The sequence below is a fragment of the Tachypleus tridentatus genome, chromosome 1 (genome assembly GCF_004210375.1).
Source record: "Tachypleus tridentatus isolate NWPU-2018 chromosome 1, ASM421037v1, whole genome shotgun sequence".
Lineage (NCBI taxonomy): Eukaryota > Metazoa > Arthropoda > Merostomata > Xiphosura > Limulidae > Tachypleus > Tachypleus tridentatus.
Window position 1 is genome coordinate 73,356,047 of NC_134825.1, and position 27,878 is coordinate 73,383,924.

Consider the following 27,878-nt stretch of genomic DNA (forward strand, 5'->3'; position numbering starts at 1 on the left):
CAAATACTAGTTCACAACAAAACAAATTGAGATATGTTTAAATCTTCATTTACCTTTCAATTTACATAACTTCCACTATTTAATACAGCAATTTTTCTGATAACCCCCTCTATGAAGTACATTTTATAACGACCCCTTAAAAATGCATGCTTTGGTTTATTGTTAGCATGTTTTATGCTTGGTGCCTTGACTCTTGTTGTGGATTTGTTATTGTATCCCAACACAATTCTACTTAGTAGTTTTTAGATCTTTGAGATTTTGTGGGTTGTGTGCTCAGTTGGGGGTTCCAGATATGAATGCCACTCATTTCAATACAGTTTCCCTGATATTGGTTTCCTGTTCCTCATTTTTTGGCTAGGGTAGTAGGTTCTCTCTGTTTGGATTGAACATGTTAGTAACTGCATACATATCCTTTTATTTGTCTCATTCCATGTGTGTTTGCCATACTCTAGACCACTTTGTGTCATGTTCTGTTGGTGGCTTTGTTTTGGCTGGCTCATATATGGTTTACACTGCTGCACTGGCATTTGGTATCACTCTTTGTCATGTCCCTGGGTACACATCTTTGTCACAGATGATAAATTTTCTGTGCTGCCAAGTTTTGGAATGGAGCTGCAACCCAAAATAGTGGGCCCTTTCCTATCATCTAATGGATGTTAATTTCCAATGTATCCTATGTTGCTTATAGCAGGTAAAGACACCTAATTCTTCCATATGTAAGGCTGGGTACCCTCCTTTTACTGTGGAGTAGACAAAAAGTCCTAATATTGTCAGGGTTCAGGTGGGATATGAACACCCACTTGGACTCTCCACCTGTCATATGTCAGTTCCCTGTGGGTGTGTTGTTGGTTATGTTATGGATTCACACATGTGGAAGTGGGTTTTTAGTGCAGAAGTTTCTCTTTCTTGCTAGTACCTGTTTTTGTGGTGAATGGTAGACCCTCTTTCTACTGTAGACCTGATTTACAGTTCCAGATTTTGCCAAGAGTTGGTTGAGGTCAAACTTCCAGTTGAGGTCTGTCATGCAATAGCTACTCTATGTAAAGGGGCCCCTTTATTTTCTCTGAGTATGTCTGGCTCAAAAGTGGTGCAGTCTACCACAGGTATGCTATTTTTAGTTCATTCTCATGCATTATGGTTTTCCTTTGAGCACTTTCTAAAGAAATAACATCTCATAGAACCTCCATCTATTCAGTAAGATAACATATTGGAAATTAACACTTTTTCTAAACTGAAAATGTATTTAAAATTTTGGTAAAAATAAATCTTCTATATGTTAGAAGTGAGATTTTCTGTCAGAATCAAAACAACAAATTTTGGGAACCTTCCCTATATTTATTTCTCTGTTGTTTGTTAAAAGTATGGTTTGTAATTGACCTCAATCTGTGTGTCATGGGTTTGAGTCCAAATACACTCACCCTTTTGGCTGTGGGGTGCTATAACATGATGGTTAATCCTGCTATTCATTGGTAAAAAGTAGTCCTAGGGGGAAAGTAGTCAGCCGTCATCATCAACTCTAGCACTCGTTTAGCTTTGCACAAAATTCAAAACAAACAAACAAACAATCAAGAATGCAATTGACTAGTTATCAACAAAGACATGAAATGTAATTCACTTGTTGTATATGTTAATTCTCTAGCAACTCATTTCAGTAGATTTTAGTCATAAAATGTAAATGTACTATATGCTATTTTCATGGGAAAAAAGCATACTTAAATAACAACATATAACTGTATACACATTTATAAAATTCACTTTTTTCTCATTCTAGCCAAAATACTAAATTTATAGCTGTATGTAATAGTAAACGTCAGGTGTATTTCTCTAACTGTGGGTTAAATTTAAGATGTCTAAAACTGTAATGCAGAATTCTGTATTTGTATAAAGAAGAGAAAGTAAAACCTAAAATGAGTGACTTAGTTTGGTTTAATTGATGTTAAAAAAGAAAAAAAAATTTTTTATTTGCTATCCCAAAAAGGAATATAAGAATATACACTGAAAAGTTAAACTAAACTTAATATAGGAGTTAAGCAGTAAATGTTCAGGATGTTGAACAAAAAAAAGTAGGTAATCTATAAGCATGCTTAGGTATGGTGAAAAACACAAAGACTGTAATACTGTATTGTATTCTCAACTTAAAAAAATTTAAGAAACTAATTTGTAATTACCACAAGAGATAGTCATATATATGTAAAAATGGCTGGTTTGGGTTGAGAAAATGTTTTTACATAGAGGAGCAAACAACGTTTTGACCTTCTTTGGTCATCGTCAGGTTCACAAAGAAAGAAAGAAGTAACTGACTGATAGCTGACCACAAGTTTGAAGGGGGTTGTGTAACTGAGTGTAGGAATGTAGAGGGTGTGCTTAGATGTTTAGATATTTATTAATATAGGTATAAAAGTGTTACCTGGTTTATTTTGGGCTTGAGTTGATGTATGAGTAAGGCTTCTTTAATTTTGTGTTTGTTTATGTTTGTTTCTTTATTTAGTATTTGGGTGTTTTCTATGGTTATGTTGTGTTTATTTGATTTGTATTGTTTGAAAATGTGTGAAGGTGACTTTTTGTGTTCTTTGAATCTGGTTTCCATTTTTCCACTTGTTTCTCCAATATAGAAGTTGTGGCAGTTATCACATCATATTTTGTAAATAATGTTGGTGTGGTGTTTGTCAGTGTGGTGTTTACATAGTATAGACCTTAATTTGGTGCCTGGTTTTTGAATAAATTTAGTATTAACTGGAATGTCTTATTTTGTTATTGGTTTTGGCTGAATGTTGGTTATTTTTCTGCTGATGTTGGGAATATGTGGTATGTAGCAGTATATGGTTTCGTGATTTTTTAATTCGTGGGATATATTTACTTTTGTTAGTTGATTTTGCTTTTTGTCCAGGTGTGTGTGTATAATGTTTTCTGCGGTTTGTGGAGGAAACTTACTGATGTTGATGAAGTGTTGTTTTAATTTTGTCTAATTCATCATCAGTATTAACTGGTGAGCATAGTTTTATGGCTATGTTTATGTGGTTTTTTAGTATATTGAGTTTTTGTTTTGTTTTATGTGCTGAGTCCCAAGGAATGTATAGTCCAGTGTGGGTGATTTTTTGGTAGATTTCTGTTTCAAATTGTGTATCAGTTCTTGTAATTTTGAGGTTAAGAAATGATATTTGATTGTTTTTTTCCTGTTCACATGTGAAGTTAATGTTGGGATGTATAGAGTTAATGTGATTGAAAAAATTAAGTGTCTGTTCTCTAGATCTGAATCCCGCATTCATTCGTGTTTATTATGACTATAGCATTTTCTTTATCTGCTTTTAGAATTTTTATGTTTTTGTCTTGTTTTAGGTTGTAAAAGCAGATAAAGGAAATGCTCTAGTCATAATGAACACAAATGAATTCATCCAAAAAGTGAAGAATGTTGTTCGCTCCTCTACATAAAATTTTCTCAACCTAAACCAGCCATTTGTACATATATATTTCTCTACAAGTGGGTTTTCTTGTCATTACTGAAGAGATAGTCAATATTAGATAATAAAAAATTAAATTATGAAGTATATTTATCTTCATTATGAAGATTCTAAAATGAAGTTTTAATATTGTTCTTTTTTTATAATACTGCATCACTTAATTTTAAAACCTAGTAATATAAATATACAATTTTAAAAACTGATTAGTTGATTCTTTTTTAAGGGTTTTTATCACAATAGTGATATAATTTTGTCTTGCATCTCATAATGTTATTTTTAAGTATAAAACCTAATTTTGTGGGTAATTCAAATTCTGATATCAATTATTCCTTGTTTTTTTCAGAACTCAATACGGCATAATCTATCACTTAATAAGTGTTTCCATAAGGTTCCTCGCTCAAAAAATGATCCTGGTAAAGTAAGTTGTATCAATTGTATTATGTCATTAGGGCTCAAAAAATAAACTAATTCTCATAATAATTGATTGTAGAACATTAATTGAGGTAATGGAAAATTTTTGTCATAAAGGATTGAGATATTGCAGTAACAAAAATTAAAATATCCTATTAGTCAGAATTCTCATTAGTCAGAAATGTATACTCTAGCTTTTTTCTGCCCTTTGATTAGCTAACTATTCTGCCAATTTAGGCCACCTTTATATCATTCCAAGCATTTGAGATTACCGCTATCTAAAGTTCTACTTTGTTTATTTTTAAAAATTAATCAGTGATGTCGAGAAACCCACTTATAAATTTTTAAAAATTGTTGTAATATTTTAGAAATAATTAGAAATTGTTTGAAAAATCTTATTATAAAGCTGTTAAATAAATAATCAATTGTAAACTCTAGTTTTCACCTTGAAGTCATAACAGATGATGCCTGTTCAAATAGTGCACAAATGCATTTGAAATATTTAATCTACAAGACAAAATACAAATGCAGATGTTAAGCTAGTAAATAAAGATATGGATTTGGATGCTTACACCCAGAGTGTCTCAACTTTTACTGTTTTTGCTCAAAAGTTCTAATAATTCCTAAAGTAGAAATGAAACCACCCTAACCTGTCTACTGTTTGCAACTCCCAAACTCCAACCTTACAAAAAAATTAAATAATACAATTAAAGGTCTTCAATAAAATTAGCTTAAATAGAAGTACAAACCCTACCTTTATATTTTATAGATAGTTCATAATTCCAACTTCCTTCCTTTACATAAAATTTTATTCAAGTATAACATGGGAAATCTGAGACATGCTCAGCTATTTGAACTTAGTCTTTCTGTCTGGATATAATGAATAAAACTGTGATTTTAACCTCTAGTGAGAAAAAGGTATATTCCATATCAAAAATTCATTCTTTAAGTATTGTTATATTTGATGTAGTACAGAAGAAAATTTTTCTTAATTGTCAATATTTGTAGCCAGTATTTTTTAGTTTATTTATGAATAATATATTGCTATACTTTGATATTATTATTATTATTATCATCACTATTACAAATTATTAAAAATATCTTTACTTTGTATATAATAATGCCTTTTAGCATCCTACATAGGATAACACTACTGAAGATGTGTAGAAAGGATGGGAGAATTACATTCTCATCTCATATCAAAAATAGCCAACTTTACTCTGTTGTTTACTAAATTAATGACCAAGTTTAAATAGTTAGCATGAGTATCATTATTATTGCTTCAGAAATGAGTTTAGAGAAAAGAACAAATACAAATTAGCCATATTTGAAGAGAAGTTTGCTCACACTGGAATACCCACTGTTTGTTTATATACTTCGTTACACTGTTTTTGTACAAAAACTTAACTTTCAAAATAACCTTTGATATTAATTCATAGATAATAATGTAATGAATTATCATTGCTGTTTTATTTCATTCACTCCAGGGATCTTACTGGGTCATAGACTACAGATCAGTTGAAGTGTCAATCTCCAAGAAGAAGAAGAAATCTGGAAAGGTATTGTATGAAGTTGATTTATCTAGAGTGTGTTGCAGTTGTAACATATTTGTGTGCTTTTAAACTAAAACATGATTCTGTTTTATAATTATCCTGTCAGTTTAAATCTTTATTTGTATGCACTTAGAAAGTACAATAGTACCAAAAGAAATTGTTACTTTTTGTCGCTTATTGAACAACATATGTCCATTAAATGTAAAATATAGTATTGCTATATACATTAGCTATATACAAACTACTGTGTTTGTTTCCCAGTCTCTAATTGTATTAAGGCTGGAGTTGTTTTAGATTATTCCCAGAATGGGTATAAAGTGATACTTATACAGAACTGTTAATTTTAATATTTTGTTTTTGGAGAAAAAAAAAGTAACAGTTAAAGTTTTTAACTAAAATGTTTTGTTTTTTATGCCTCAGTATTGTTTTTTAGTTTTGTAGAAGACCAAAGAAGTACAGTTTTAGAGAAAATGTGATAATTTGTGTGGGGAAATTATAATGCTTAGAGTTAACAGTAAAACATTATATAGGAGTTTTTAGTACACCTCTTGAATAATAAGAACTTTCACTTTTAAAAATAAAAGCTTAAAAGTACATTATAATTTCTTCTAAACAAATGTCAGTTTAGTGTGTTGTATTCAGATTTTTATTTTGGAGAGTACCCACAGATAAAGAAGGTTGTTTGAGAGGGGGAGGTATTTATTCTCAAGAATTGTGAGAAGCTTTTGAATCAAAGCAAGAAATCATTGATATAAAAGATTGGAAAAAGAAGGGCAGATGGATAGTTGCAAGTAAAAGTTTATCGTAACATACACGTGACAAATGCCTTTGTTCATCCTGTAAGAATGGTTTCTGAAGATGTTTTTTTAGTGGCTTAATGCAGTTATTATTGCCTTCTGTATTAATGTAACTTAAAATCAATAAAAAAAACCTAGGAAATTAGTTTAAAAGTTTGGTAAGTTTTATGTCCATGAAGTAAACATATAAAATGTTAAAATGTTTTTTATTCTACCATATCATTCTGTGTTGAATGAATGGCTAATCTATGTACATGTGTATTATAATTTGCTAGTTGCACAATTATGACTTTTTGTTTAACTTAGTTTTTAAGTATATGGGAAATATACTACTCCTGTGCTATCATTGTTGTGACACATGAGTAACTGATTTGTGCTTACCATTGAGTACTATGTGTACATTGACATCATAGCATTAGAGGAGGCAGTTGATAATGTCTTATTAATAATTAGTTATACTTCATCATTAGAAATTATAATATATTTGATTAACTTGCACAGTTACATCTTGTAATAAATTACAAATTTCATGTTGAACCTCTAGAGTATGTGTTAGATACATCAAAGAACATCCTTAAAACTTGCATTGTATGAATTAATTTGTTTAATACTTTACTAAAATAGAAACTGCAAAGATTCTCTTCTAGTTGAACAACTGAAAACAGTAAAATGAATCAGAACATACACACATTGTTTTTAGGTTTACCTCACTGCAAAGTACAATAATGCATTTTAAATCTCTCATGAAAAGAAATTACTAAAATAACATAGGCTGTACTGTCGGCAGTAAGTTGTGGTGGTTAAAGTATGGATTTAAAATGGGTGTTAGAAAACCTTCAAATTTCTACTTTTCATAAGATGCATTTGAAAAACTGCCAATTTTACCCATTTACTTCTTTATCCATTAAGGTTGTAAATATTTTGGTTATTGATCATCTAGCTTCAACAAAGGTTACGTAACACATTGATTATTTAGTAAGACATAAAGTTACTTCTGTTTCTGTGTCTGCTCTCCTGAAATGAGGTCATACTCATTTTAAGGGGTATATTGAGACTTGTACAAAGTTATATGAGTGAGAGTTTATCTTTCTTGAGCATGTATAATAGAAGTGATCATTGAAGTATTTAATCTATGAATGGGATTCCACACTAGGACTCTATTTTGATGCTACAATGCTACTGGGATATATCATAATTGTGTGATGACAACTTAAATATTGCATAGATAGTACATTTAGTTTAAATATAAACTACTGAAAGGGTATTGCTGCTCTTACTTTCTGAGCTTTGGAGTAGCATTTAGTTGTGAGATGTTATTCTCATGTTATATCTGTGGAATAGACTGGTTACTGCTAGATACACAGCTAAGACAGATGAGGTTGATAAGATCCTATAGAAATTGATGGTTGACTTTGACAAGTAATGATGACTGGGAACTGACAAACCAATAAGCTGCCCAATCATTGCAATTATTAGTTTCAAAACACTCATGTTGAGGTTTACGGAGAATGTAGTGGATTTTTCATGATTGCTAGATGGTAATACTAATAAGTTAACATTTGTGATTTGAGGGTTATTACCATGATGTGATGGTGATAATAATTCTGGCATCATCCTTTGTGTACCTACTCCATTAGCTTGTTTGTGTGTACACTCATTATGTAGTTGACAATATAAAATATTATCTGAATAAATGTTTTTGACTCTATCTGTGACAATGCTTATTTTAGATTATACTGTTTGAATTGGAGTTGTCTAATTCTTTAGGTACTGTCTGGAGACCATGCATAAAGCTCAGTATACACAGAAGGTGTGACTGATGTTGATATTTGTGCTTTGGTTATGAGGCTTACTAGTAAATTTTTTTGCCACATAATGTGAATATGTGCTGGTTAATATGTAACATTGAAGTAGGTGTATGTGTCATGTTAGTACCTATACATCTTATGCAATGCATTAACAAAATTGTGTACATTTAATTATGCACACAAATGTAATATGTATAAGAACATAATTTTTGTAGAAGTGAAGAATTTAGTTTAGATATTTATGCTTGACGAAGATCATGATGATTTGTCACACCACATTGAAAGAAAGAAAGAAAAAAATATGATATTTACTGTGTTTTCTTATACATAGTTTGAGAAACTAAGCATAATTTCATTTAGGTTAACTTTGGTCAGAAGGCAAGTTGAAGCAATGAACAGACATTTTGCAAAATCTTCTTGTTTGTTTTTCGAATTTCACGCAAAGCTACATGAGGGCTATCTGCATTAGCTGTCCCTAATTTAGCAGCATAAGACTAGAGGGAAGGCAGCTAGTCATCCCCATTTACCACCAACTCCTGGGCTTCTCTTTTACCAATGAATAGTGGGATTCACCGTCACATTATAACATCCCCACGGCTGAAATGGTGAACATGTTTGATGTGACTGGGATTCGAACCCACGACCCTCGTATTATGAGTTAAGTACCTAAACCACCTGGCCATGCCTGGGCCCAAAATCTTCTTATGACTTGCAGTTTTATTCCCTTCCAGTTTTCCATTGGAACCAAAGATCTGCTTTTTAGTTAATGAGACAATAGTGGGAGAACATAAGTATATATAAGTTGGCTGGATTTTTGCTTGACACCATCACTGTTAGAGATCTGAGTTGTGTAGATATGTGCATGAGGTGTCCCATAGAAAAATAAGCAGATTATCCCATTTATTAATGTTTGGTAAAAATGCTTTCTTTCAGCAGAGGGTTAAATAAATTAGCTATTAATAGAGATGTGGCTCATATAAATACATCCTCTTTGCAACAACATTTTCATGTATAAGGCTAAGCGATGACCTGATTTATTATATTTACCCTTGCTTTGCCTTCTGAACTTCTGACCTATCCCAGGTATAATTGACATGAACTGTCATTCTTGACTTTTTCTGTATAAAGACATTATTTTATGACCTGTAAATTTGCTTGATCAACTTATTGCAATGTCGAACAACTTCCTACAAGAGCATGATAACACCTTTTGATACTACCAACCAACACAAACCAAGTTTAACCACCAAATCAGACAAGTCATTGTTAAACCCATGGTACAGTTTGGAGCTGATGTGTGAATGCAAGATCAACTAGTACACTTATCATCTCTAAGCTGCCACTGGCAATCATGTCAAAGGGTACAACTTGAAAAGATGATATTGTTGCACATGCTCAGTTTGAACTGCTGTGATACATCAGGACAAATTTACCATCATCTCAAGAAGGTCCATTAGATCCTATTTTCTTAAAGTGTCTTACCAGAACTATGTTTACTTTTAAGGGCAGGAATTGGCACAGCAAAATAAGTAGGCAGAGCTTCAAGCACATCAATCAGCACTACTGTATCTGTCAACCAGCAACAGCCAGCAAGGTCTGAGATGTCTTAATCAAGGTTCAGTGAATTTTGTCACAGCCAGGTTAAGTGTATCAGTAGTGGAAAGAGGTGATGACATAGCCATCCTTGTCTATGAGATTGACAGAAATATGGTCTTGCTGCAAACCTCACCTGAACCAACATAAATGGACTTTGTTTATAGGTAGTAGCAGCTGGCTTGAGAAAAGTGACATTTCCAGGATGAAATAATAAATCTTCATATGAGCACAGAGAAGGCTATACTTAAATTTTAGTTATTTTGATTACACACAAATTTTTTTTCATTATATTTATTTTCTACTGTATTGTGTTTGGTTCTATTTGCAATAGTATTTGTATGTGCATTTAAGTTAAATTTTGTTATATGGTTTTAATTTGATTTTGTGATGATTTTAAATTTATGTTGTAACTTTAGCTATTTTTTGCATAAATATATAATATAATATCATATAATTTCATATTTTCAGTTTTGGACCTTGGTTTATGAATTGCATTTATCTTTTTGTATATGGTTTTATTTGTGACAGTCTTGATTAAGTATTTACTTTCAGCATGTTTTGTTAATTATGATTATTTTGTTTAATCACAATTAACTCTATATCCAGTTTTCTTTACCATTATATTTTGTGATGTAATATTAAAGGTATCTTTGAGTTTTTTATGTTCTGTTTTCTTTAGCTTATCTGATTTGGTTTATTTTGGTTCTGACCTAAAGCCATGGTGTCATCATTCTTCTGAGTCTGTTTTCATCTTATGCAGATGTGCTTTTCTTCAGCTCCAGCAGCCAAAGAAGTCTATATAATGAATATTGAAGTTGGCCAATATTGGTAAACGTCCAAGCTTTTGTTTACATTTGGAAAAAGAGTATGATTGTGTGTTCACTCATTTTCTGGTGCTGTCAACATTAATTTTATTCTTTACATAACATTTGCAGAACCTGCTGTATTTTAAATATTATAAATTAAGTAAGATTTATACATTTAGATACTAATTCTTGTACTTTAATATTAGCATGATTGAGATTATATAATAATATCTTTAAATTTATTTGGAACTAAATTTGAATTTTTATTTCCAATATTAATTCTCCCTGCTGTTTAAAGATTAACTCTACTCTCTCTCTAATTTAGAGTTGGGTAATGATTAGTACTTAGCAATGGATTGATAAATGATCTGATTAGAGTAGATTAGTACAGTATTCTGCTAACCATGATGTGTACAAGCAAAAAGAAACAAAAAATACATCTAGTGATAGGTGCTGCTAAATAGTTTGCTTTCCTTCAAATCAGCATTTCATCACCACCAACAACAATAAAAAATGATTGATAGTGGGTGTTACCAGCTAGTTGTCTTCTCCCTAGTCAGTAGTCAAACATTAGTGACAGTGACAGATAATCTTAGTAGCTTTGACGTTATAAAGACAAGGAGAGCAAGTTTGGCAACAATATGTCAGTTACTAGGATAAATGAAATAACTGGAAGCTCTTATTTTGATTATTTAATTATTTTTGTGATTAATGATATAATTGTACTTTTTGATTACTTAATATTGGAATAATCATAAACAGTAGTAATTAGAAAGAGTGATTTTGATTTATTGATTTAACCATAATTTAATTTGTATGGATATTTAACCTTTGATAATACACTTTACAAATCAGTACTATCTTTTCTGCAAGTTTATTATTCTCTGATAGAAAATTTTACAAAGGCATATTTTAAGATAAACTTATTCTCTCTATCTCTTAATTTTCATGTTTGTAATTTAATTTATCTTAATAATCATGGGATTTAAGATTAAATAGCCTTTTAATTTATATAGTTTATTTATGTGTTTTTAGGTTTAGTCATGATTGGACATAAGGTATATAAAAAGTGTTTTGTTGCTACAATTTAAAGCTTTCATTTCAAGATATTTATTATGAGTATATTATTTTATGAAGCATTGTTATTAATAAATCATGAACCTAATATGTGTTATACAGCATTTAGTTTATAGAGAAGATTGAATATACTATATTAAAATGATTTTGGAGCCTTACCACACTGTTACAGTCCATTTTATCATGTCCTTTCATGTTCCATCAGATAACTGTGAATCTTGACATTACCTCTTTAGTAAAGTTTCATTTTTAAAGGAACCTTTGTACGATTATCTCATTTAAAACACATAATTTTCTCATTTGTTTCATAATCCATCTACAGCATGAAAATGACACAGTACTTATTTCGATAATTACGTCACACAAAAATCCATTAACACTGTGCCTGGTGACTTGATCGATATATATTTGTGTGCAATAGCATAAACACACATTTCATTCTCTATCTGTTTGAAATATATGATGATTGAATGTGAGGAATGACTGGAAGCTTTATATTGGGGAACCTATACATAGTTTCCAGATGCAGTCCTTGATTTATGTTGCTATATTTATGCTTTGTTCATGTGGACATTTTTTGTCACTGATCTCTGTATTTATCATGACTTGGGTAAGACTTGTTGGAAGTCTCTTTCTGGATGTTTCTGATTTTCCAAATTAATTTGTATTCCATTTTCTTTCATTGTAGTGAGGTATAAAGAGTATCCCCTACTTGGAACTTCTGTATCTCAGTTTGAACAGATCCTTATGATCTGAGTGTATGAATATATTGCATCAAAAAAAACAAAAAACTTTTACATACCCTTTCTAAAAGCAATCAGTTTTCATTGGGATCACACCATCAAAATGTGTAGTTATAATTTATTCTTATACATTATCTTACTTCCTCTCACTTTGCAACTTATACTGCCCTTCTTGAGTGCAAATTTTCACTTTCCACTAGCAATGGTATTTCTACTTATCCTTTGTGGATATCTACATACTAACAAGTAAATAATTATACAGAAACTCTCTACCAGTAGAAGTGCAACAATACCCTGTAACTAGTGCCCTCTATAACCTAACAGCAGTTAATCACTTTTCAATTGATAGTCTTATTTTACAGATGTGTTTTTCTCTCATATTTTGATTGGCATACACAAGTTTGTACTTTCATCTTTTTCAGGCCTTTCAACTTCTTATTTAAATCATTTACATTTGTTAGTTCTATTGAAGAGTTACAACTCATATTTTTTCCTTTCTCTTTTCCATACTGCTTTACTTCTGCATGTTTGACACTTAGTTTCAGGTGGTCATGACTTCAACTGCTGTTGCTCTTGTGGCAGATTTCCTAACCACGTACATGGGGACAGAGTCAGGTTGTAAGCACATGAAGTGACAATTCTAGTGCATTAGGAATTTGTCAATTTCATGTAACATCCAGAAGAAACTGTGGATTGTCCTTCCATACCTGCTTAAGGTCAGATTGATTGGGAAGATGCAAATTTGTACAGCCTTTTTTTCCCCCTCCTGAATATCCCTCTCAGTTGCCTGTTTTGTTTTTTTGGAAGGGGAATACCCAGGGCTCCTTCACCTTTTGTGGAATTGATTAATCAAGTAAGTTCTGTTCTTATCTCCCGTTTGCTGTGGTTCCAACTCTGCTCTTCTTGGGTATGAGCCTTTGGGTCAATAGTTAGTGTTTCTATCTTCCTCATATATTGGGGCTCATGCAAATTGTTTTGTAGCAGCAGCTGCATTTATGAGTCAGTATACCTTGCCCCCTTTCCCATGTACTGTGAATGCTTTTGCTTTGACTTCCCTTACTTAGGTTTCACAGTATTTGAAGTCACTTTTCACATTGTGGAGATCAGACCCCAGTATTTTGTTAACCTTTTTTCTTGATGTTTCTGGTTTCTTGGACATCAGAATCTTACCCTTAGGATCCTGTCAGGCATCATTTTTAGGGCATCTAAGTGTCAGGGACAATGTTCTCAGGTCTAGGTCCATGGAGGGCCAGACTCCTTAGCTTTGCTAAATTTTGGAAGTCAAGTCATTTCTTGTGGGTACTTTGGTTCTGAGAATTGTCTCAGTGAGTCTTGTCCAGCAATTCCACTAAGCATCAGGGAGAACTACTAGGATGTTTTGAAAGATAGGATGTGACAGATGGGCAGAGAAAGAGGGGTCTGAGTTTCTGTTTTGTAGCTCTGTAACATAGAAAGAGGGGTCTGAGTTTCTGTTTTGTAGCTCTGTAACATAGAAAGAGGGGTCTGAGTTTCTGTTTTGTAGCTCTGTAACATAGAAAGAGGGGTCTGAGTTTCTGTTTTGTAGCTCTGTAACATAGAAAGAGGGTCTGAGTTTCTGTTTTGTAGCTCTGTAACATAGAAAGAGGGGTCTGAGTTTCTGTTTTGTAGCTCTGTAACATAGAAAGAGGGGTCTGAGTTTCTGTTTTGTAGCTCTGTAACATAGAAAGAGGGGTCTGAGTTTCTGTTTTGTAGCTCTGTAACATAGAAAGAGGGGTCTGAGTTTCTGTTTTGTAGCTCTGTAACATAGAAAGAGGGGTCTGAGTTTCTGTTTTGTAGCTCTGTAACATAGAAAGAGGGGTCTGAGTTTCTGTTTTGTAGCTCTGTAACATAGAAAGAGGGGTCTGAGTTTCTGTTTTGTAGCTCTGTAACATAGAAAGAGGGGTCTGAGTTTCTGTTTTGTAGCTCTGTAACATAGAAAGAGGGGTCTGAGTTTCTGTTTTGTAGCTCTGTAACATAGAAAGAGGGGTCTGAGTTTCTGTTTTGTAGCTCTGTAACATAGAAAGAGGGGTCTGAGTTTCTGTTTTGTAGCTCTGTAACATAGAAAGAGGGGTCTGAGTTTCTGTTTTGTAGCTCTGTAACATAGAAAGAGGGGTCTGAGTTTCTGTTTTGTAGCTCTGTAACTAAATAATATTAAAGGCTATGCAAACTATGCTTTGCCTGAATGATTAAAACATTGTAATGAGTAATTTACATGAAATTGTGTACTTCTTGAAGGGGTGGTAAAAACATTAGAGAAGAGAGAAAAAGAATATTTATACATGTTGCAGTTACAATACTAGGAGAGATTGAGAATTTGTTTTAAAATATTTCCTTATAAAATTAACAACTTGAAACTTAAATAATACTAAAAATTGATTTAGTATCTACATTCTGATGTCAAGTTTTATATATATATATTGATAATAAAGTAGTTTAATTCAATTTTGAATGTAATTGCAAAAGATTGTGACATGCACTTCGACCTATCTGAGGTGAAAGGATTAATCACATGGTACTTTCAAGTGGCATGTGAAATTTATTATCATTTATGAAACCTGTTAGAAATTGATTATGGACAGTTACGTGCAAACTGTATGCCATTAAGTTTGTTGTGGCACAGAAATTGAAGTGAAGTTGTTTTGCTTGCCTTGAGTATGGGACAGTTTGAAGTGTATGTTCAGTATATGGGAGGTTACGTCTTGCATATCTTGATAAATTCTTGTGTGTATGGGACCTGAAGTTCAGTTTGCCTGTAACACTGGTCTACATGTACGTGGATGAAGCATATAGATTCTGAAAGTCTCAGTTTTGTCAGTAATGATTGGTACAGTGAATTACATGTGACAGTACTACACTACCAAGTATTTAGATAACTTATCTTGAGCAACTCACAAAATTCTACTGTACTTGCTAATTTACAACAATGTGTTGTTCTCAACTTAGGTGTAGCCAATTAGTTTTGAACAAAGTGAGGAAAATAAAAAATTTGTGTATGTTGATGCTTTTTTCAACACTTAAAACTCCAAAAGATTTTATAAATAGACACAAGCCAAAGCCACAGGAGAAATATAATATTCTAATAAATTTACATGTTGCTGTATGAATCACTAAACTACCAAGGGCTAAACTGACTTCATAAAATGACTCAAATCTGATGTTGCCTTTAGAACTACTTTTCGATCATTGCTCATAATCATTCTGATGGTCAGAATTACACATTCTATTTTCAAACACATTATTCCCATTTTTGAAAAATTTTGAGAAGGATGGTGAGTCATTTTCAGAACACACATCTTCATATATTTTACACAGACCCTTCACTGTATGTGAACAGTGAAGGATTCTAAGATTATATTTAATTGGATTAAATAAACAGATGTGAGTTTATCCAGTCAACTAATATCATTAATGTGCAGCAAGAAGCTATAAACAGTTTGATTTTTTGTGGTTCTTAAATACATTGTTATGCATTTGACATGTATTTTAGTGTGTTATCTTGATCTAACCATAACTTTTTGGGCCAATATTTCATCTTACACCATTGATTTTGTGTGTTTTTCTTATAATAGCTAGGTTTCATCTTAATTTGTAGTTGTAGGATTGAAATTTGTTGTTTAACATGTTTGCCCTTTTGGCCATGAAGGTATAATGTCTGGTCCATCCCACTCTTCATTGGTGAAGAGCAGCTCAAGATTTGGTGGTACATGGTGTTGAATAGCTACCATCACCTTTAGTTATCACTTCAAAATGAAGGATAACTAGTGCAGATAAATGTGGAGTAGCTTTGCATGAAATTCAACAAAATGGATAAATAAATTGTTTTTGGTAATATTTTTACTAATTGTGGTTGTTATTTACAGACTTTTAAAAAGATAAGTGAACCACTTTTATATTCATCTTCAATGCCTTCTTTGGATCGAACCGAGTCACTCTTGACTATGTACAAATCAGCTTACGGACTTGGAATGGAAGGTAAAATATATTCCTTATTATAATTCCATATTCTGCTCTAAGTAAAGGTAAAGATTCCTCATGAAAAGAAAGGGATATAAAAATAATATTTATACTAAGCTCTATATTTAAGTAGATGAATTATTCCTTTATTTCTAATGGTCTTCAATCTTAGTAATTATTGTTGTGGTATGTTATAAGCTGGATTTCATAATAAAACACAAAAGAATTTTTAATGGTAAGAGAAATAAAGAAATAGAAACAGAAAACATTTAAATGCATTGACATTTATAAATTGTGACTTTTATGAGAAGTTCTGTATACAAGTATACCAAATAAAAACATAAAATAGCTAGTTAAAATTGTACACAAGATGTCATCTATTAGAAAACATTCCTTGATAACCTACTTATATCAGTTTCAACATCTTATGTTTGATTTCCTTTGTTTATACTCATTTGTTTTAGAAATGTTTTTTTTTTCTGACTCCATTTTGTTTATATGAATTCCAGATTTAATATGACAGATGATAAAATTCCTGCCATAAGTCGACAATGTTTATGACACTATTTCCCTGGTCTTAAGTTTAACAATATCTGTTGCAGAAGCACAGGCTTTAGTTTAAGTGAGTTTGTCTATTATGTTTAGCCAAATATTGTTTATTTTTTATTATGTATTCTCAAGACAGCTGATGTGGGCGTAGAACATTAATTAAATAAAATAAAGTGCAGAAAAATGTTTTGACCTTCTTAGGTCATCATCAGGTTAACAAAGAGAGTTTGCAAATGACCATTAGAATAAATGAATAAATGTAAAGTTGATTGACTAAACCATAGTCTTAATGGCCAGTTTTGATGTAATCTCCTCTTCACAGAAGTCTCAACTACCAAAGCATGCAAGATAGCTTTAGAACTTTATATCTAACACTCCAACCCACTGATACACATCCCCAGCAACCAATTAGCAACTTGTATAGAATTCACTACCACCAAAACTAATTTTATGTTTAATAACAAAACAACCTATAAATAAATGGCTTAAATGTAGCCAATTCTGTGTCGCCAGTTCTAACCAACATTTTCATGACACATATTGTATCTCAAACAATAAATTCAGCCTTACACCCACCACTATACTGGTACAGATATGTTAATGATACAGTTGCTGGATTCACATCTACAGAACACACACTTAGTTTTTTCAACCACATTGACTCCACATTAATTTCACCTGTGAACACAAAAAAACTAACTAGATAGCATTTCTGAACTTCAAGATCACTAGAACTGATACACAATTCAAAACAGAAATCCACAGAAAAATCAGCCATATTGGACTATACATTCCTTGGGATTCAGCACATGAAACAAAACAAAACTCAACATATTAAAAAAAAAAAAAACACACAACTACAAAACTATGCTCACCTGATAAAATTAACAATGAAATCAACAAAATAAAACAATTCATCAACATTAACAAATTTTCTCCAAATTTTCATACACACACACATCTAGATCAACAACACAAACAAAAATAAATCCTGAGATACAATAAACTACAAAACCTTACACTGCTACATACCATATATTTCCAGACATCAGCAAAAATATAACCAGCTTTGGAAAAAACTTGTAACAAAACACAACATTTCAGTAAACACCAAATTTATTCAAAAACCAAGTACAAAACTTAAATTCCATACTATGTAAAAACTACACTAACAAACACAACACCAACATTATTTATAAAAGATAATGCAATAACTGCCGTGACTTCTATATTGGAGAAACAAGCAGAAAAAATGGAAACCAGATTCAGAGAACAAAAAAAAACTCACACATTTTTAAACACTGCAAATCAAATAAACACAACATAACTGTAGAAAATGCCCAGATACTAAGTAGGGAAACAAACATACATAAATACAAAATCAAAGAAGCCCTACTTATACAACAACTCAAATCAAAATTAAACAAATATAAAGGAACACCTTTATACCCATACTAATTAATAACCTACCATCTAACTGCAACACCCCCTACAATCTTGTATCAGTTTACACTCTCGTCCCTAAGATATGTGCCCAGCAACGGTCAGTTGCAAACTCTCTTTGTTAACCTGAAGATGACCTTAGAAGGTTGAAATGTTGTTCTGTACTTTATTTTAGTTAACGTTCTAATACCCATACAAGCTGCCTTAAGAATATATTTTTTACTTCAAGTGAGTTTCTTGTCATCAAGAGATACAGCAGTATTGAGCAGCTAAAGACATGTATTGATGAGGAATTTAGTGGAAAGAAATATTACATAGATGGTAATCTTCGAGGAACATGCCGGAATCCACCAGCCATATGACTTGACAAACCCAATCGGTGAACGTAATACATGAAAAATTATGAGAAACAGAGGAAATTCATGGAACAAATAGACAGGAACAAGAACCATGAAAAGAGTCAGTATGAGACATAGAACACAAAAGAGAATGAACTAGATAATGTAGATGATTCAGATCTGAGCAGGAGTACAAGTGAGAAAAAGGAAAGTTAGGAATTAGAGTAATAGGCTAACAAACCTTCCAGAGCAGAGGATGTCCTAGAAAGGAAGGCCCAGTATAGATAGCAGATAATATATGACAAATGGTAATTGATGCTGGGAACATTTGTGACACAAATATCATAACAACAGTTACTCCATGCCAGGAAGGGAGGTAATAAGTCATGAGGGAAAATTGCTACACAAAACACATTGTAATGGGTTCAAAGTGAGAACTAGATGGGGCACAAAGAACAAAATGGAAATTTCAATCTGGCAGAACAAAGGAACATGGTGGATGGTCTAGATGAAGGGAACGGAAAAGGCAGGAAATAACTAGGGAAGAGAATTTCTGGAAATGGGAGAACAGAAGGTGTTCAACCTTCTTAGGTCATCTTCGTTTCCAAAGTTTTTTGTCATGTGGTAGTACAGATGTTTATAAAGACTTCACTGATCATTTTGGAACATTTTAATATTATTACACTGACTGTTTCCAATACTGTCTTCATTTTAGTGATGGACTTTCTGAGATTTCAGTTGTGATTATATAGTATACTGCTATTAAATAAACTTTAAATAACACTGCAGAATACTAAAATTAAATTAAATTTTAGTTTTTTTAGATAGTTTATTTTACTTGGTATATGGAAAATATATAACTGAATTTGTAATAACCTGTTTGAAGGTTATTACTTTCATTTTAAATTTTCAGCTGTATAAGAGAAACTGCTCTGTAATAGAACATGATTGTTAGTAGAAAAATGTGCTTTCATAGAATAGTTCTTAAACAGATGTAACTATTAATAATTTAAGTGCAATATTTCTGATCACTTTAAAATTTGTTTAAGAAGGTGAAACAGAAAGCTCTTCATAACTTGCCTGAAATGTTATATACAGGGTGTTCGGAAAGTCACTGTGCACTTTTATATTTATTAACAGACAAAACTGCACAGTGACTTTCTGAACACCCTGTATTTTAGTCATAAATACAAATTAGTGGAAGGAAGAGAAATCCTAAATTATTTCATTTTATTCTTTTTGAGAAATGTTCTGTGTACTTTATTTCTTCATATTAAATTTGTTATTTGTGTTAATTTTTAATGAAAAGTGTGCTTCTTCATTCCAGGATTTAGTAAAAATCTGCTCAATATAAATAACCTGTCACAGAACACAGAAGACTTGAAAGGAGGAATGAAAACTGTTGAAAATGGAAAATTTCAAAATATAAATATTACTCAGTCTCATGGTAAGAAAAGTCTGTCTACAACTCACCTGGATAAAATATTTATAATTTTTGTTTCATGTTAAAGCTCATTGAATTTTGTTTGATTTCATTTTTCAATTGTAATAGAAAAAAAATATATATATTCAGAAACACAGTTTAATGCTAAAAAACTTGGAAAAAATTTACTATAAGCTTATACCAATTTTTATACACAATAATCTTACATGACCAATATTTATTGCACTATTAAGGGTTAAAATTGTGCTCTTACATGGTATATATATATAATGTCCTACAAGTAGGTTGTAAGTATCACCAATACACTTCTGATTCAGGAAATGTTTGCAGAGAAATAAATCAAATGAGTACAAACATATACAACACAAATAAAAATCTTGGGAAAAAAAAAGGGAAAATGTTGTCCTGGGTTTTTCTCAAGCTTGCTAGCTTCCAAGTGTACTTAGAGCTACTTTGACCATTGGAACCAGAGAGCAAGTAAGGGCAAAAGATCCTAGACTACCTGCATCAGGGAATTCTTGTTAAAGTTCCAAAAAGATAAACCTTAAGCTCTTAATAACTTGTGTGTAACCCACATCCCAGAGGAATTATGCAGTAACAGGGTCAAGCAAGCATGTGGCTCTGCTAAATAACTGCAGATATATAACCTTTATCTAGAATAGAGGATAAATACAAGTTTACAACCTTTCACATTCTGTTTAAAAGATGTTAACTAACTAAATATAAAACAAAATTATGAATATTTTGAAAAGTTTGCTTGAAGTTGCTGGAATGATGAAATATAGAAGTTTTTAAACCATGACATCAATTCATTTCAGTTTTAAACAGCTTATTTCCTTTTTCATTTTGGGTAAAGCAAAGAAACGTAACTAACTAAGCATGCTGAAACTCAGCTAGAAGAGAGAAATATTCACATGTGAAAATTTGTCTTTAAGATTTGTTGACATGCAGCTTAAAAAGTTCACTATAAATTAACCAAGATAAGATAATGTCTCACTGCTGTCAATATTAATAAAATAATGTATAAGATATTAAAAGTAAATAAATTGATAAAAAAGTAACTAGAATATTTTCAGAAGATAGACCTTTCTTCATTAGGAGTGAACTTGAAAGTTGTTGGATTAAAAGACCTTTCAAACTCTTATTTTCTGCTGTTATTAAAGTTTTGAGTTAGGACTAGTATTTGAAAACAGCTTATTTTCAAATGAAATAAAGAAACTTTTGTAAATTTTATATTCTGTCGTGATAAGATATGAAAGCTAGTTTCAACAAATTAAGTGATACATGTAATTTACCTTTAAGTCTTCAGACATAACACTCCTTTTACCATGTTTCCAACTGACTTACAATGACTTAAGTTTTGTAAAATAATGTATATTGTAGTATGATTTTATTTATATGCACATTAAGAAGATGGTATGAAATCAGTGTTAGAGCTGAAGGATCAAATGCACTGAGATTTCAGTTTTATCAGTTATTTGCTCAATTCACTAAAACTGTAATCAAATGAATTAAAAAGTTTGCAACTAGTTAAGAAGAGGTATAACTGAGATATTTTGACAATGTCAGAAATGTCCAAATACCAAATTGCACTTCTGAAATGTCCCACCCAACAAGTTCATGGGAACTCACCAAGATGCAGGTACAATGTGCAACAAATGATATTTACTTCAAAGCATTTAATGTCATAGGAAAATTACTTTGAAATCTACTCAAAAATTAAGAATTTTTGGGGGTATGGGATAGGCAAACTACATATTACCTTCAAGAATGCTTGTCATTGATATGAATGCCCTGCACTTGTAATGATATTGGTTGAAAAATGTTTTGAGTAATTATAGTGTTTCATGTAAGGTGGGTAAGTGAACAATTTTATTATGATTGTGTTGTGTCAGATGAGAAGAGATTGAGATATATATATCTCATGAAAGAGGTTTTGTAGTTAAATACCAGTGGATATCAAGAAACTTTAAATTAATATGTTGTATGTGGCATTACAGGTTTCTTTTGAAATTAAATTAATATTGTTTTCAAGCAAAATAATACCTTGCTACAGAATAGTTGCAACTCATGATTAGTGCCAAATGTTAACATATTTTTTCCCTGAAAATGTATTTTAAATAGACATTTAACTTTCTGTACAACAAAGACCAGCTATACACTGTTATAAAGATTTTTGTATGTGCCACAAACCTTGAATAAAGCTCCTATCTCTAAACTTGTTAACCTGTAATGAGTCAGCCTATGATGTAACTATCACCCGACTATATCCTTCCACTAGTAGGAAGGTAACACATCCTCTGTGAGAAGTAATTCCCACGAGCACAAACATTGAATCAAAGGCTCCTTTTTGATGAGACAAAAGAAATACACCAGAAGTGGGGAGATTGTGTAGAAAGGGATCTCTGAAAGGAATTTTTATGTACAGCAAAGATTAGTTTCAAAACATATATTCACCTAAAATCTAATGTTGATAAGATGTTGGTGGGGTCATGAAGAAAAAAATTGCAAAATGAGTTTCTTTCTCCAATCATTGTGTCAGAAATGGAAAACCCATGGATTATATCATCCACTTGAACTTGAAGGAGAGAGTAACCTGATGGGACATCATTCAATGGGAAACTATGTCCTTTTCTGTAGAAATTATGGTGTGTTGTAAGTAATGTGAGACAATCAAATGTTTTGAGGATGTTCTTCATCCCCATCTGCAACATCTTAGGTAAGGAATATTAGCAATGGTCAGTGCCTCCATGTGGGTGGATAGCAAAAAATGACAGTGGAGGTGTTTTAATAGGTCATTATAAGAAGGCAAGACAGATCAGAGAGCTTGTATTAAGCCTGCTGAGCAGACAACATTTTGAGAAGGTAAATATAGAAAATCTACGTCTTTGTAGACCAGGTTGTGGAAATGAATCAGGTGTCCAAAAACTATACCTGACTTAAAAACCTGTAAACCAATACCTAAGTTTGGTTGTAATCAAGAAAAAAGCTACAAATGTACCATGTCTGCTGTGCTCACCATCAGTTTGAAATTCTGTATATGTAAACATATAAGCTCTCAAATTTACTGCTGAACCATGGGGACCTTAAGTAGATGCTGTTGAGATGGGGAAAGAGGAATGCCCAATGTTGTGTGGGGTAAACAAGAGGTAAAAGAAAGGCAGTGACTCTCTGGATATACATGCACTGATTGGTCAGAATCTACTGAAGGTGGTGCATATGGGCATGTCAAAGAGTATCATAAGACTCGAGAAAGAAAGAGTCCCTAAAAGAGATATATCCTATCATTGAGGAAATTAAGGAGACATTAGAACCTTGGTATTAGAAGCTTTATATCTGAAATACATAAAAAAAATATAGGCTAAGCCTGCTCCCAAATATAAATTAAGAAAGACTTCCCTAAATAAATTACTGAATTTGACTAAATTAGAAAGCCAAAATAGCTACTCCAAACAAGAATAAGCTTCTGTTCAACTGCTAGTGCTTATGGAGATTCCTGGTTTTGGTGGAAAGATATACTTCATTGATGATAACATTTTAAGCTAACATTAATATGTTTAGGGTCGAGAGCTTCATTTAAAGCTAATGCCATATACAAGAAGCTTCCTGGCAGAGGTGTAAGATAATAGTTTATTTTATTGTATAGAAAGATAAGTATATTTTTTTCTGAAAAAAGTATCTACATCTTTGAATAACCCAAGTAACATCTAGAATATTGACAAAAATATATATTTTAAGGCATTTAAATGTGATAATTTAAATAATTATACCATAAACATTGCAACTGTTGTAAATTGGGTGGGCTTTTGAGACAAAGGTTGGAATAAATTACACCAATACAAATAAATTTTTAAATGAACATGCTCCATATGTTATTTTAACTTTTTTAGGAACAAGATCAGTAACTTTCTCTTGGAATTGTTCCTCCAAAATGTATATCATGACTCAGGAACATATTTTGACCATATAAATGGATGAATCAAACAGTTGGACAATAGCCTACGAACTGTTTTAAACTGGTTGAGCTTTTGAAATAACGGTAAAAATAAATTAAAGCAGACAGCTGCTGTAATCTAGTTGAGAATGTTTATCAGAAAGTAATTGAAGTTTTTTAGCCCAAGGATATGCTATATCCAGCTACAACAGTCATGATCATGTGTGTCCTTCCATATAATAAATGTATAATTACTTGTCATGGTGCCTAAGGCATTAAATATATAATTTTCCATGATTTTGCATTGAAATGAAGTAAAAAATTCACTACTTCAAAGATTACTTATATTTTTTAATGAATCTAAGCAGTCCCAAATATAATTGATACAACTGTTAAAGCATTAAGCCTTGTTTGTACCTGTTGTTTGAAATTTATGTTTTGGATTTAGACTCAACATAAGCCATGCCTAAAATTTTAAGAACTAGTACTTCACAAGAAATTATAAATTTTGAATTATGTGTATAAATTTATGACTAAAAGAAAACTTGTTTGCTTGCTTTAATTTTTTTTACTTATTTCTTATTTGCTTCTCATTATATGGATTGAAACAATCTTAAAGGTTAAGAAATGTATGTTAGAAACTCTCAGTGTATTATTTCAGATTATTATGTGTTTTTGCTTTTATAGGTGTTCTGGAAAGTATGAAAATGATGGAACCTGTGTTTTGGGGTTTGACACAAGAACAGTTTGCTGAACTTGTCACTTCCCTTAACACACTTTATGAACAGGCTGGCCTCGGGTCTTTCAACCCTTCTTTCAGTTGTGTTCCTGGAGTACCAGCAGGTATTTTAGTCACTGGAACCTCTGGTAAGTATAGTTTAATACATTATTTAGAATACTGTAGTGAAGTTAATGGCAATGGTTAAATGTATATTAGTGGCACATTTGGTTTTTAGAGATAGAAAATATTATCTTCTACTTGAACTTCTAACTGCAAAAAGAGCTTGCATAAATATGCCATAGTAAAGTACCAGGTATGAATGCATACAACCATCTTTCAAATATCCATATAGCTAATAATGTGTTGACATTTGCCGTTGAAAAATAAAAAAAAATTAATAATACACATGTATTTTTTCAAAAGGCCGTGTATGTGAATTAATCACTGTATTTTCAGACTAGAGATTGTACCTTGCTTATTGTTATTGTATTCTTCATAGGATGCTTGTTTTAGTTATAAAACTATTTATGTGTTTTATTTTGTTTGATGAAATAACTTCAAAACTTTATTAAATCTGTAATATCTCTAGCTGCAATATGTAGCGGTGTTGTTTAATCAGTGCATAAAAAAAGAAAACTGAAACACAAAGTTGTTATTAACCAAATAAATCAAATTCTTGAATACTTCTGTTGAAAAGTGTTGTTTCTGACCATGAATAGCAAAACTAAGAACCAAATGCAACCCATCTGTAAGACAAAGCATCTTACTGATCTTAAATAAATAGAAGTTTTTTAACCAAACTTTAGCTTTAACAAGTAATTCATAAAAAGCTTATAACAGTATTAAAATAATCATGAAGATAAGAAACTTATTTGTCTAATTTTGAGCAAAATTTTATTTGAAATTTTGCAAAAATTGTAAAAAGTAACACCTATTTTCATAATGTTTGAAATTTTTATGTTCAAATTCCATGAACGAATGAAACCTGGCAAGTTGTATGTTAAATGCAAAGGCTTCACCAGAAGCAGTGTAGCTATAAAGGATAACCAGGAACTTGTCTAGTTGGACTGGTTCCAAGAAAGAAATTCTCAGTAGTTTTATAAAATCCCAAATTAGCAGTTACCACTAGATTGTAAACACTGTCATTGGAACCCATCATCCATTTTTGTACCATGGTTTAGCAACACTTACCTCAATAATTTGCTAAAAGTTGTTGCTAAGCAACTTCTTGGTAAATGAATAAAAATGGCAGCCTTTTCCTGTGTTTTCCTGTATAGGGATAGAATGTTCTGACAAAAGACATTTAAAGAAGCCACCTGTCACTGACCATATAAATTATGTAGTATAACTTAATACAACATTTGTTGAACATGTACTGTAAATAGCAAACACTTTCATTCAATGTTATTGAAATTTTAGTTTTTTCTTGTGAATTACATTTTTAATGAAATTAATGATTTTTACATTATAAATCAAATTTGTGGTTTTAGTCTAGTTCTTTTTTTGTTAGGCCTTCTTGGTGAACACAATCAAGTTCCTGTAACACAGTTTGTGCCTAAAGATAATGTCAGCACAGAGGGCACACTTTCTTCAGAGAACAGCAACTTTTCTTGTATTTCTATTTCAGAGGTATTTAATGCAAGTCATAGACAAATAATATTTGTTCATTGTCTTGAGGGACAACAGAATGAAGCATTAAACATGTAGTTTTTGTTGATAAAAGCATTGTTAATGAGAAAATAACTAAATAATGGCTTTATAAAATTGTCATGTTTTATCATTAGTGGTTATTTTGCTACAATAATCTCATGTGAATATTTGTTATTCACTTTGACACTTTTTGTAAAATTAATATCATATATTTTTTTGACATTATATATTTATTACTTTAATAGTTATTTTTGATTATATTGTCTGTTTGACTAATCAATATAAGTTTATGGTTTGGGGAATGTATTTGATTTGTATGGACTTTGAAGAGTCTTTTAGTTTCATTTTCAGATAATATTTTAACCTCCAAGCTAACTATCATGTTTAGTTTTGTATGCTAATTGTCCAGCCTCTTCCACAGATTGATCTGTCATTTTACGTAAATAAAAATTTATAACTCATTCTTTGAATTTATTAAAGCCAATTTCTATACATATATTATCAAAGAGTTTTATATTTTTCATTCTGCTTGATATTGTTTAATGCATTGTTTTGATGAGGTATAAGTAAGAATCTCAAGTTAGTTGCCTAATCAGAATAAAAATAGTTGTATAAAACTCAAGTGTTATTAATTAAGAAGTAAAGTGTATAGTCAATTATAAACCTCCAAATAATTTTCTAGGTTTCACCATGCATATAGGTAAAACGTGTTCATGATTTACTCTTAACAGATTTGTAAAATATTCTTTCATAACTACTTTTAGGGAAGTGCCTTGTAAACATTTGTTACAACATAGGTTTTCCACTGTTAAAAGTGTTTATTAGGAAGAACGTTTTCTGATTAAATATGATTATAAGTAGTTAACATTAATCCATGATAACGAGAAAACCCACTTGCAGAGAAAATTATATATTTAAAAATGACTTGTATGGGTAGAGAAAGCACTAGTAGAGGAGCAAACAATATTTTCAACCTTCTTCAGTCATCGTCAGGTTCATAATGACCGAAGAAGGTTGAAACGTTGTTCTCTCCTCCACTAGTGCTTTCTACCCATACTAGCCATTTTAAATATATAAGTAGTTAACATTGTTTCTTATTTCTCAGTTGAGTTCTCAAACTACCATCCATTCTGCTGGTATCTCCACCTTGACCTCACCTCAAAAGATTACCACCTGTGAAGAGGATGAAGAGGATGATGATTTTAACTGGGACAAACTTCTTTGAAGAAATATTTATTTTCATTTCACAAACTGAGATAGAATGTTTAATTAAGAATGCTCACATATACATACACACACACACGTATATTCATATATTAATTTTTATACTATTATTAAGGTAACCTAGTAAAAGCTACAGCAATATGTAAGTAATGTTTAAAAGGAAAGTGTGTAATTTATAATTATCTCACAGTAGTGACTCATGATTTTACAGAATAAACATATATCTTTTAAGTGCATCTTGTTTCTCATTAGATACTTATATATGAACTGCTATCTATTTATAAGAAAAGTTGTAGGTTATGTATTTTTAACTTTAAAAGCCTATTTAGTTCTAAAACATTATTTTCTTGATTA

General features: G+C 31.5%; 1 protein-coding gene across 1 annotated transcript in view; it reads left to right on the forward strand.

Annotated features, from left to right (window-relative positions):
• The window catches only part of LOC143252355 (uncharacterized), a 34,550-nt gene extending 6,952 nt beyond the window's left edge, over window positions 1-27,598 (forward strand). Inside the window, exons 2-8 of the mRNA XM_076504346.1 lie at window positions 3,802-3,876; window positions 5,357-5,428; window positions 16,128-16,239; window positions 19,879-19,998; window positions 24,617-24,796; window positions 26,161-26,279; window positions 27,406-27,598. Of these exons, the coding sequence (XP_076360461.1) occupies window positions 3,802-3,876; window positions 5,357-5,428; window positions 16,128-16,239; window positions 19,879-19,998; window positions 24,617-24,796; window positions 26,161-26,279; window positions 27,406-27,525 (798 nt within the window). The 3' untranslated portion in view covers window positions 27,526-27,598. The remainder of the gene's footprint in view (window positions 1-3,801; window positions 3,877-5,356; window positions 5,429-16,127; window positions 16,240-19,878; window positions 19,999-24,616; window positions 24,797-26,160; window positions 26,280-27,405) is intronic.
• Window positions 27,599-27,878: the final 280 nt, after the last annotated feature.